The sequence below is a fragment of the Epinephelus fuscoguttatus genome, linkage group LG21, assembly GCF_011397635.1.
Source record: "Epinephelus fuscoguttatus linkage group LG21, E.fuscoguttatus.final_Chr_v1".
NCBI classification, from domain to species: domain Eukaryota; kingdom Metazoa; phylum Chordata; class Actinopteri; order Perciformes; family Serranidae; genus Epinephelus; species Epinephelus fuscoguttatus.
Window position 1 is genome coordinate 4,098,777 of NC_064772.1, and position 12,971 is coordinate 4,111,747.

A 12,971-nucleotide genomic window follows, 5' to 3' on the forward strand; every position below is an offset into this window, starting at 1 on the left:
AGTGCTGAAAGGAGGTGAAGTGTAGGTAAAAGTGTGAGCACTGAAATGAGGTGAAGAGTAGGTTTAAGTGGGTTTAAGTGTAAGTGCTGACAGGTGGTAAATTGTAGAGTAAAGTGTAAGCACTGCAAGGAGTTGAAGTGTAGGTTAAAGTGTAAGTGCTGAAAGTAGGTGAAGTGGAGGTTAAAGTGTACGTGCTGAAAGGAAGTTAAGTGGAGGTTACAGTGTAAGTGCTTAAGGAGTTGACTCAACGGTTGAAGTTTTCTGCATATTCTGATTTGGTTACCTGTATGAAGTCTTTCCAGACTCTGTCAGCATTTCAGGTGTGAAACTTAACATGTCCTAAATTTCAAAAAGGAACAAAAATACTTTATTAGAACTCGCTGAGATGTTGCATTTTTTACTAAGCATCTTTCACTTTATGGTTCTTTGTCAAAATGACTCAGCTATTGTTATTTAGTGAAATGATCCTGCACAAGTGAAGCTTGCAGGGCTCTGCTGGGCATCAGCTGGTGGTTTCATAAATGAGAAAGTGGAAATAAGTTTGCAGGACTTTCCGATGAACGGGGAAGGAGTAGAGAGTGAGAGGAAAAGGATCACGAAGAGAAGGAATATTAAACCCTGGAGGGGGTAAATCTAAGAAACCCCAGTCTCTTCGGGTTAGGGTTGGGGTTAGGGGGAAAAACTCACATTTGTGTTCAGATCCTCTTCACACACAAGCTGCTGCTGCTTCAACCTCTCTGGATCATCAGGACACAGCTGATCCTCTTCATTCACACTCTCCTCTCTTATGACGTCAGACACATCAAGGTTTGTCTTTGACATGGGGGGCTCTGCTGGATGATAAGAGTGAGGAGATGGACACAAGACACACAGCACCTGTCAAACTGACTTTTGGACTTCCTGGTGACCAAACATTTGTAAACCTGTAACAGCAATTCTCCCAGTTCAAGGCGACCAGAGCTCTTTGTAGCATGTCTTTGTCCCCATGTTTCCTGATGTTATCAACAGGGGTTAAAGCAAAAAAAAAAAAATGCTGTGCCTGAAATGTGGAGCATGGAAGATTTGTGTGCCTGAAATCTGAAATCTTTTCCGGAGCAGGGGGCTTGGTGTTGCGGTCACAAAATTAAGAAATAGATATGTATGTGTTGCAAAGGAACGTGTTTATTATCAAAACGAACAAAAAGACTATAGCTTTAGTAGTTACTTTTCAGATTAAACTTTTATAGCATAATGAGTTTATAAATAAAGATTAAACTTTCAGTGGTTACCAGACTGTTTGACTTACAGCTCCTACATCTCTTTTTTGCCTTGGTGCTATATATTTTTAGAAGCTAAATCATTTAGGCTGTTTGCAAATCTGTATCACGCTTGATGTGAATTAAACAGGCAGTTACGTTGAAATTTCACCTCTGGGCAAGCATGTCATCATTGAAATGGATCACATAATGTTATTTCTATTACCTTAGCTTCAAAATTACCGCTGGCTTACCAGAGCCTCTCCCACTCCGTCTGTGCTCTGTGTCTCAATGTGACATGATGTGAAAGCATGCACAGGCGTCAGTGTTGATTGGCTATCACTTGTGCCGTGTAACCAATCAGAGGGGGCTGTAGGCGGGACATTGTTACAAAGCCCAGTGCAGTGGGGACTGCAGGCAGGGAGGGAGACGGCTGTATCAGAGCCAAAGGAGCGGGTTTTAAAATACATTTATTTGATCGGTTATTGATGAAAAAACATCCGATGCCCATTATGGTAAACAGTAGGTTGTGTTTACTCTCACACTGTGCGCCTAAATCATTTTCCCGGTTCGCACATATATATATTTTTAGGGGCAAATGCAAGTGAAATGCTGACACTGCAGAGCACTTATGCCCGTGCCTGACAGAAACTTCACCACGCCGGAAATCCGGTGCTATGCCAGAAAACTTTAACCCCTGTATCAAATAATAAACAAACCCTCCAGTTAAGTCAAAATGTAGAAAAAGTTTACATCATGTTTACATTAAGACCAAGTCTAAAAGGGGTCGATACAAAATTAAGATGGAGGTTCAAGACATTGTTGCAACAAGACATCATCTTTCCAACATGCAAACCAGAACACAACAAGGCCAAAGAACTTGCTGTGGTTACTGGGATTAACCAGCACCACAAAGCACACAGCAGAAAATCTTCCAGTGATGCTCCTGCTTTAATAACAGTTTATGTTTCTTAAAGGCATTTCAGTGGGTTTTTACTCACCTCCATCATGTCTGACAGGTGTACGTGAGCAGGGTTCAAGTAATTTCTCCAAATCACTCATCTGGACTACAGTCAGTGTGACTGCCCTGTAAACAACATTTAACGGTGAAGAATCAACACGTATATACACATTGTGCATTTCACACACACTTACGTCAAGGAATTGACCATTTAAAGCAAATATACACACATATTAGTCAGAAAAGGCTCTGCTGTTTTGAAGGAGTTCTCAATGAATCTGAGCAGTGATGAGGAGAACCAATCCCCTCTTAATGAACATACATGAACATTCAATCTTAAATCAACAAGACTAAGAACCTGGTGTGAGCGCATCAGAGTCAGAGTAATCAGTGAGAAGTGTCAGGTTATATTGGAGACACTATGAATATTATTGGTTGTTACTTGTCAGCTGGTAACCAAGAAGCTGATGGATAAGCAACTGATGCTCAGCCTGAATGAACTCAGTGCTGCAATCTCCTCTCACACCTTTAACTCTTACTTAAAGGGAAATTTCGGTTTATTTCAACCTGTCTCCTATCGTCCTAAATTTGTTTCAAGTGACTAGTGACATAGAAATAATAGTTAGCATGTTAGCCGTTAGCCTAGATACAGCCGGGGTGCACAGTAGCATCAGACCTGTTAAAACGTAAGTGAACGGGCACCCTTCAAGTGCAAAGTTAGTCCACTAAACAAGCTTTTTTCCCACAAAGACCGCCTCATATCAATAGAATAATTGTCAGAGAACATATAGAAAACGACATGTAAACGTGTTGTCTTACCTTACCGGTGTGGTGCCATGTTTGTTTACCATTTAGCTCTGCTTTCCAAAGTGCAGCCGAAATATCGCGAGAACAAGCAGCGATCTCATACTGTGCCTGAAATCTCGTGAGAACAAGCCGCAACAGCTGGAAGGCAGAACCGGACAGTAGCCTGAAAAGTTCATTCATTTATTTTATGAAAGATTTATAGAATAATGGCTGACTTTTTGCCAGACTTCGACTTTGTCACTCTGACATTTATCCTAACGATATGAGGCGGTCTTTGTGGGAAAAAAAAGCTTGTTTAGTGGACTAACTTTGCACTTGAAGGTTGCCCGATCACTTACGTTTTAACAGATCTGATGCTACTATGCGCCCCGGCTGTATCTAGGCTAACGGCTAACATGCTAACTATTATTTTTATGTCACTAGTCACTTTAAACAAATTTAGGACAATAGGAGACAGATTAAAATAAACCAAAATTTCCCTTTAAGCAAAGTATATCTGTACCTAAAGATACTCTCTAATTGGATGCTAACTGTATCCAACTGTACTATCCAATATACCACCTGAGAACAACAAATAGGCTCATCAAACTGACTCCAACATGTACGAACCTCAGAGTTTCCAGTCTGTAGTGTGGACTCTTCACAAGATCAGACAGCAGCTTCACTCCTGTGTCCTGCAGGTAATTGTAAGTCAGCTCCAGCTCTCTCAGATGGGATGGGTTGGACTTCAGAGCTGAGATCAGACAAACACAGCTGATCTCTGACAAGCGGCAATGACTCAGTCTGAATAAAGAATAAATGATAAAGAATCCATTTATAATCTAATGAGATGTGTGTGTGTGTGTGTGTGTGTGTGTGTGTGTGTGTTGTGAACTGCTGTGTTTGAGAAAAATTCAGTAGATGCACTGTTAAGTAAAAAAGAAACTACTCTTTTGTGACTGGAAACTAAATTTAGTACAAGAATACTGAAATTATGAACAACGCCAAATACAAAACTTTATAACACAACGTACATCCAGCAAGTTATATCCATACATAAATTAGGTTCAATTCTTAATTAAACATATAAGATCTAATAATAGTAACAGAAAGACACTGAACTGACTTTAGAGTCTCCAGTCGACACTTTGGACTCTCCAATCCAACAGCCAGCATCTTCACCCCTGAATCCTGTAACATGTTGTCACTCAGGTCCAGTTCTCTCAGCTGGGAAGAGTTGGACTTTAGAGCTGAGGCTAGAGACTCACAGCTGATCTCTGTTAAACTGCACTCACTCAATCTGAATAAAGAATAAAGTATGTAACTTGAGACAACATTGTTTCTGCTTAAAATCATATTTTTTTTATGTGTTCAGATAGAGCAGTTTAGAAAATGGAAACTCCAAACAGCTGAACTCAACAGGATGCAGGTTAAAAACGGCAAAATACAAAAAATGAAATAGAGCTCTCATTGATATTAATGATATGGTGCTGATGAGTGTAGGGTTTTATTTTTCATATTAGGGTTTTAAATCTATCTCTACATTGCTCTCCCACATTGACATGAATTTGAGATGGTGGTTTTCCCTTCTAAATATAAGCCTGATGTCTGCAGTTCAATGTCACTACAACTCTCACATCATAATACCTTAGCACAAAAGTAAAAAATAGTGTCTGACCTCAGAGTCTTCAGTCTACAGTGTGGACTCTCCAGAAAATCACGCAGCAGCATCACTCCTGAATCCTGCAGGTCATTTTCACTCAGGTCCAGCTCTGTCATATGGAAGGGGTTGGACTTCAGAGCTGAGGCCAGAGAAACACAGCTGACCTCTGACAAACTGCAGTGTCTCAATCTAAATAAAGAAATAAATGATGAAGAAAAATATCCATTAATCCAATCAGATGTTTTCAGGTTTTAAATGTGTATCTCAATATTACTATGTCCTAATCAATGAGCTTTTCCCTAAAATGACATCATCATCATCATCATGTCAACCTTCTACAGACATCATCCAAATATCACCACAGCATTCATACACCTATTCATGTCAACACAGATTAAAAACACTCTGCTGATCTCAGCCAGGTCTGTTATTAGAGGATTAATACTATATTGATTCTCAGAATTCTTCTATATGTGTGTGTGAGATGGTGGTGGTGGTGGTGTGTGTGTGTGTGTGGGGGGGGGGGGATGTTCTGAATGATCAATAACAATAATCTGACATTTTCTGTGAAAACACTGAAATTAACAGTGAGTAAATTTAATCAAGTTTAACACATCTGAGTTCAGAGGATCCTCTGTATACAGAAACATACTGTTCCTAATAGTGGATATTTTCTACACTTCATTTAATTTTGCACTCCACCCCCATTTTGTTACCCTGGAAATCCAGAGTTCTCGCGAGAGCACAATTTGGATTTACTCAGCGAGTCACTCTGGCAATCAGTAATGATGCTCATTATCTATGCCCATGAAACTGAGCTGCACCAATCACATCGGTGTATCTGATATAGACGGGCCAGAGGTGAGCTAAACAGATGGCGACAACGAAGTCCAGAATCAGTCAGTAAACATTGCAAGATGGCTATGGATGAACAACAGTCGTTTGAAACGGCTTTGGCCGCTTCAATGAACGAGTTAGACTTGGCTTTTTCTCTAAAAGAGGAACAGAAGACGGCGCTCGAGTCTTTCCTATGCAATAAGGACGTTTTTGCTGTTTTGCCGACCGGATACGGCAAGAGTCTAATCTACCAGTTAGCTCCGCTGCTAGCTAAGCGTATACATCACCCCGTATATTGTTCTGATTGGTCGTAGTGTTATCCAGTTGCGTGTAGTGATATTTACAAATGCATGCTTGGTGCCGCCCCTCAAGTTGGGCCATTTTCATTACTCATGGCCAGACCCTAAATCTTTCTAGATTTGGGTCTGGATTTCCAGGCTACCATTTTGTAGCAAAAACGCCTACAATGACATACCCAAATTGAAATGATTGTACAGTAGCTTCTGTACTGCTTTAACTACATGCATGCATGAGGTCTTGCTAGAAAGAAAACTCCCTGAAGTTTCTTGTGAAAGTGTTAGAAACACTCTTAGTGATACAGAGACAGAGTAATGGGCCTTTGAAATCAGTAAAAAATTGAAGATTTTGGTCCGCCTAAAATAAAAACAATGTTTTTCAGGATGAATAACTCTGTGGTTTCATCTGTGAAGATAAACACAGTATGGGGCTGTAGGCACACTATCATTGAACACTTGTTTCAAATTTGAAGAAGAAAGCACAAAGTATGACCATTCTACAGTGGTTTTTCCATGAAAAGACCCAGGCAGAGCTCAAAAAGATAAGTCGGTCTCTCGGCTTCAAAAGAGTACTGTCAGTGATCAAACAACACTAAGCCAGCTTTTAACATTGTACCATATTGAAATCAGGCATGATTGTGATATCCGATGTTTTTTGACACAGAAACACCATAAAACATCACCAGAATAAAGCCACACATGAAACGTGAAAGTTATGACCCCACTTTCTAGATGCCAAAAATAGTGGTAGGAGTCAGACTCTTACCTTTTATAAAACAGCTGTCCATGCTAACAGCCGCTCATAAGGTCGCGTGTAATCCTGTAACTTTTTCCGTCAAAAAACGGTATGACATGACTTGTCACCGCTCATCGCGATTTTGGACTGTGTGTGTTTAGGCTGGTCTTGTGCGAAATACATAAGAAATAAAAGAAAAACAATGTCATTTTTGAAAAATCAGGAGCTTCCTGAATCCAGTAATACCAAATATGGCATGGTGTGCTGACGTAGCGCACCTGGGAGATACCATTAACAGAGGAGGAGGGAAGCGAGGACGTCGGTGTCCTTGCGGAGTTAGTGAGGTTAAGAAAGTCTTTAAAAACACCAGAGGCATGTTGTTCTTAACATGTAACAGAATCTTTGGTCCTTACAGAGACTAAACCCCTAAACAGGAGAACTGAATGGGTTCAGGACTTGGAATGTACTTTTGAAGACAGTAAAAGTGAATCAATATGTGAGAAAGCACTATCCTTCTCATAAAACAGCCACCATAAGCTTTTAGAGTTCAACATTATCCACAAAACCTACTTGACACCACAAAGACTCCATAGGATCAATGAATCCATTTTATATCTTTGCCCTCAATATAAGACAGGTAACTTTATTCACATGTTCTGGAGATGTCATAAATTAAGACTTAATGGGGATCAATATTGGAGAATCACTGGAATAAATGTATTCATTGCTTTGTGATGGAACAATGCAGATCCTCCCCCCATCTCCATGTGGCTTTAAGAAATGTCCTCTTAGATGACATCAGAAAAAAAATATTCTCACTCACAAAAGAAAACCACATCTCTCTGATAAATGCTGGTCTGGATTTGGGAGCAACATGGGAAATACTTTACAGTCTGTTGTAGGTTGATGATGAGATATGTTTGACTTAAGCTGCGTTCACACCAAACGCGAATTCGCAAATTCATGCGTCAACATTACATACAAAGTCAATGCAAAGACACGATTAGACGCGTCTAGCACGACGCGATAGAGGCGACCAGCGCGGCGCGATAGACGCGAAATTCGCGTCCAACGCCTCATCGCTCGAGTTGAAAATATTGAACTTTTGAGGCGAATTCGCGTGACGCTGTGCCGCTGTGCCGCGAAAGCCAATCAGTGTTGAGATTCTCCCGACGTCACTGGCGTGTGTCAACAACAATAAACTGCTACTCACCGGAGACAGATGGACAGGCGCTCCGCAGCTGAAATGGAGCGGCTGTAGTTGGTGTCCTGCCGGGAGATCCTGGCGCCAACCCTCACCAACAGGTCCTCAAACTGGGCCCCAGTAAGCCTGAAGTACTGCTGAAAGCGGCTATCGTCCAGACGGAGTTCCTGGAGGAGGTGGTGAAACTCGCCGAGCTGGATGCGCTTCTGCAGGATAGGGTGAACCCAAAAACGACGGCGTTTGGCCCTACAACGCATCTGGGACTTCCAGAGGAGGTGAACAACAAAGCAGCGATGGTGGTTATCTTGCCATGGTCGTCAGTGACGTCTTGACGCCCCGACGTCCAGTTGTTGGTGCCGAGATGAAGGAGAAACTTATCACTGCGGTGTGCGGCTACCCGGAGCTATATGATACTATGTGTCTACTCTGCAGAGACCGCAACAAAAAGGAGCAGGCTTGGGTGAAAGTTGCCGAGGAGACTGGGCTACTTGGTAAGTTCTGTAAATGTGTGTGTTTAATTAGTTTGCAGGTTGTTTACAGGTTGTACTATGAATGTTAGCACTAGCTTAGCTCCGGTTAGCACAGCCGGCTTCCCCGCTACTCGCGCGAATGAACAAAATGGTCAGGCATCCAAACTCAGGCGTTACGGGCGGCGCATTACTCCCGTCACGCGCGTGTAATTCGCTTCACTCGCGCCCGGTGTGAACGCAGCTTTATGCACACATGCATCTGTGTAGACATGTGGAGTTGAATCTCCATGTACTAATGTGAGTTAACTTTGTGTTTATTTCACAAAATGTTCCCCTTTTCCCTTGTTTCTTCTTTTCTCGTCCCCTCTGACTCTATTGTTTTTGTTATGGAAGGGGTTTCTCAAAACTGCTTTATTTGAGAAAAAAAAATCAATAAATAAACTATAAAAAAGAGACAAGCTTTTTGTGACTGCATACTAAATTTATACAATAAAAATGAAAATATGAACAAAAGGGAATTTACAACTTTATGGAAGTAAGTTATGTTTGTACATAAACTTTATTCAATTGTTAATTAAACTTAGCAGATCCACAATAGTAACAGAGAATCAGTAAACTGACCTTAGAGTCTCCAGTCTACAGTGTGGACTCTTCAAAAAATCACATAGCAGCTTCACTCCTGAATCCTGCAGGTTATTGTGACTCAGGTCTAGGTCTGTCAGATGTGAGGGGTTGGATTTCAGTGCCGACGCCAGAGAAACACAGCTGATCTCTGACAAACTGCAGTCCATCAATCTGAATACACAATAAATGATGTTACTTAAGAAGACAATGTTCCTGCTTGAAATCTTTCAATGTTTTATCATTTCAGTCAATTGCAGAGTTCAGAGCTTAAAGCCCCTACAAGGAACTTAAATTTTGAGTTGATTTTGGCGACCTTGTGGACAAAAGCGGTAGTGTTTTGCCGGAATGAAGCCTACATTTCCCATGAGCTCTAGCGCGTATTGTCGTAAAGACGCTTACCTGGCTCACGCATGTGTTTGTTTTGGGGATGAATGAAACAACGAGACGGGAAAACTTTGCCCCCGCTCCTACTGGGGATCCCAGCCATGCCCCGGCTCCACCTCTCCAGCGTAAGCGCCACCGCTGCCGGGGTAAACGCATCAGTCGGCTGGTAAGGCTGAAGGCCTATTTGGCGAGCACTTCCACGGCTTCTTGGACTGAGTATGGAGTGGTGCCTCGCCTCTTTATTTCTCGGCACTCGCTGGACCCTGTCGACACCTGGCTGGTACCTGTCGTCGGTCCGGATGAGGTGTTCCAGCCCCGCGGCCCCTGCTCTCCTCGTCCCTGCTGGTGCGGGGTGAATCTGCGCAACCTGCGGCCTGTGTGTGTGGCTCCCCAGACAGCTAATGCCATGGACCCGCCGGCTCCTACCAGGATTGGGCTGGTAAATGCTAGATCACTAGCGAACAAAACGTTTATCCTGAAGGATTTCCTGACTTCCTGAGGAATGGATTTTCTCTGTGTGACTGAGACATGGCTGACTGTTGGTGAGTCCAGTGCTTTCACAGAACTTTTACCCAATGATTGCTGCTATTTTAACTCCCCGCGGACGTCGGGTCGAGGAGGAGGAATAGCGACTATTTATAAGTGTCACTATAAATGTAAGCAGCTAGGTAAGATGACGTGTACTGTCTGAGTGCTGTAAATCGTTTCGTCCTGGAAGCGACCTGGGGCGGACCCGGAGACAATTTCCTAAAAGTATGGATATACACTATATAGAAATAGCTTATCTTCACACCGATGGTCTCATTTGCTGTTGTAGGTCACGCACACACATCAGCAAAAACGAGAGACTTTTGCATATCCAGTTAAAAGTTCCTTGTAGCAGCTTTAAGGTTTAGAATGTAGAAGTTTAGAAAATGGAAACTCCTAACAGCTAATCTCAACAAGATACAGGTAAAAAAAAAAAAACTGTAAAATCTGGGGCACCCAGTAGCTCAGTGGGTAAAGCAGGGGTCCCATGTACAAGGGCAATGTCCTTGCCACAGCAGTCACAGGTTTAATTCCAGCTTGCGGCCCTTTGCTGCATGTCACCTCTCTCTCTTCTCATTTTCACGCTTCAATATTGTGCTACCCGATGAAGGCAAAAGCCAAATAAGAATCTTAAAATAAATATTGTTAAATCTGTAGCTCAAGATTGCTCTGCTGCATTGACATAAATAAGAGGTGTTTATCAAATGTAATAAATTTACAATAATTACACACTATAAGATGTGATTTGATTTTGTGAAATGTGGGATTTTGACAGGTTAAACAGGATCAACTCATTTAAAGGCCAGTTTATTATGATACATGAAGTAAGTGACAGTTGTCACTAACATCCTGATGTTTCAGATGTGAGTATCCAAATTGAGAAAATATGGCTATCCTCACTTGGAGACTAATTATGAAAACCAACTCTTTGGGGGAAACATCTATAATCAGCACCCTATAGGCCTACCACCTACAGGGATAGGCATCATGACCAGGTGCATTGTGTGACAGGTGGTAGTTAGGGGTAGGGACTCAGGCATTCATAAGAGTCCTTGGTACCAGAACACCCTAGGCCAAAGACTGATGATCACCTTTGAGGTCATGTCATCAGATCCGTGACTGTATGTCTAGGACACTCTGGTGAAGAGAAAAGCAGAACTGTCAATTGATCACCACCTGGTGGTGAGTTGGTTCAGATAGCAGGGGAGGCTGCTGGACAGACCTGGTAAGCCCAAACATTTAGTGAGGGTAAACTTGGAATGCTGAGCCCACAGTCAACAAGGTCTTCAACTCCCACAGCTGGAAAAAGTCTTTGTGCATCCTGGGGGAGGTTGGGGACATAGAATCTGAGTAAGCCATGTTCAAAGCCTCCATTGTGGAGGAGGGTGCTAAAAGCTGTGGTCAGACAGCTATCGGTGCCTGTCGTGGCAGCAACATATGAACCCACTGGTGGACACCAGCAGCGAAGGATGCCGTCAGGCTTAAGAAGGAGGCCTTTCAGGCTTGGTTGGCCCAGAGGTCTCCTGAAGCAGCAGACTGGTACCAGTAGGCCTGAAGGTCTGCAGCTGTGGCAGTCACCAAAGCAAAAGCCCAGGTGTGGGAGGAGCTCAGGGAGGCTTTGGAGGAAGACTTTCTGTCCTTGTATAACCAATGTGAAAGCTGTGTCTGCATACTTGGCAAAAAGTCAAACACATTTCCAGTGGGTAGTGGCCTCTGCCAGGGTTGTCTCTTGTCACCGATTTCATTTGTGATATTCATGGACAGGATCTCAAGGTACAGCTGGGGGAAGGTGGTTTGTCATCCCATCTGCAGTGATGTGGGCGCTGCACAGGATAGATATGGTGAAGAGGGAGCTGAGCCAAAAGGCAAAGCTCTCAATTTACTGGTTCATCTGTGTCCTAACCCACACCTATGATCATGACCTTTGGGCAGTGACCAAAAGAATAGGATCGCAGATGCAAGTGGCTGAAATGAGTTTCCTCCATAAGGTGGCTGGGCTCAGCCTTAGAGATGGGTGTGAAGGTCAGATGTCCGGGGGGAGCAGCTGCTCCTTTGCGTCGAAAGGGACCATTGAGGTGATTCAATGGCTGATCAGGATGCCATCTGGGCGCCTCACATTAGAGGTTATCCGGGCATGTGAAACTGGTAGGAGGCCTTAGAGCAGACCCAGAAGGTGCTGAATGGGATTATATATCATATCTGGCCTGCAAATGTCTCTGGATATCACAAGAGGAGATGGAAAGTGTTGCTGGGGAATGCGTTGCTCAGCCTGCTCCCCTCCAACCTGGCCCCGGATAAGATGATTCCAACGGATGGATGGATGGATGGATGGATGGATAATTTCATCATATCACTACATTCATATTAAAATCATTTGAAGACTCAGAGAAGTCATGTCAGATGTTGGTGATGTCATTTGTTGCGCAGATTGTAAAAATATCTGAGACTTGTTTGTGATTCAGGACTATAAAAATGATAAAAACTTACTTACTACCATTCCAATCTCACTTTTAATGTTATCAGTTCTGATTTTACCTCATAAATATAAGCCTTATGTCTGCAGTTTAGTGTCACTACAACTTTCACATCATAATACCTCAGCACAAAGGTAAAAAATAGTGTCTGACCTCAGAGTCTCCAGTCTACAGTGTGGACTCTCCAGAAAATCACACAGCAGCATCATTCCTGAATCCTGCAAGTAGTAGTTTTCTCTCAGGTCCAGCTCTGTCATATGGGAGGGGTTGGACTTCAGAGCTGATGCCAGAGAAACACAGCTGATCTCTGACAAACTGCAGTGACTCAATCTAAATAAAGAAATAAATGATATCCATTAATCAGATGTTTTTGAAAGAGGGCTCTACATTTGTTCAGTGTGTCTTAAAACAACAGCCACATGTCATATGTACATTAACAGAGTAATTGGTGGCAGTAATCATTCCTCCTGTCCACACTGAGTGTGAAGTGGTGTCTTCATAACACAACTGCACGGTAAAAAAAAAAAAAAAAAGACTCCAATTAGATCAGCTGGAACTAATATGGAGCAGTATGAGTGAGACAGATCAAGTGGGTGTCCACCACAGTTACAGACTATTAAGGACCAAATTCCCTCTTTGTGTTACTATTCCTCCACTGCAGCTCAACAAGGAAACACAGTCAAACACAACATACACACTTGATATGTGTAACTCAAACTGCTGAAGCGTCAGATTAGTTTTACATCATCTTTATGAGTCAATTTTACACAGAA

The 12,971-nt window shown here is 42.6% G+C and overlaps 1 protein-coding gene across 6 annotated transcripts in view; it reads right to left on the minus strand.

The window, feature by feature from the left end:
* Positions 1-12,971, minus strand: part of LOC125882094 (NACHT, LRR and PYD domains-containing protein 12-like) — a 52,020-nt gene that overhangs the window by 25,412 nt on the left and 13,637 nt on the right. For 2 of the 6 annotated variants that reach the window (XR_007448297.1, XM_049565762.1), the window contains exons 6-12: positions 12,352-12,528; positions 8,810-8,983; positions 4,661-4,834; positions 4,109-4,282; positions 3,613-3,786; positions 2,237-2,322; positions 688-833 (exon numbers count right to left, since the gene is read on the minus strand). Coding sequence is in view for 5 of the 6 variants with exons in the window: in XM_049565762.1 (XP_049421719.1) it covers positions 688-833; positions 2,237-2,322; positions 3,613-3,786; positions 4,109-4,282; positions 4,661-4,834; positions 8,810-8,983; positions 12,352-12,528 (1,105 nt within the window). In the remaining variant the exon portion in view is untranslated. Of the gene's footprint in view, positions 1-283; positions 340-687; positions 834-2,236; positions 2,323-3,612; positions 3,787-4,108; positions 4,283-4,660; positions 4,835-8,809; positions 8,984-12,351; positions 12,529-12,971 lie in introns of all 6 variants that reach the window. The other 4 variants (XM_049565758.1, XM_049565759.1, XM_049565761.1 and 1 more) reach the window with 4 other exon arrangements.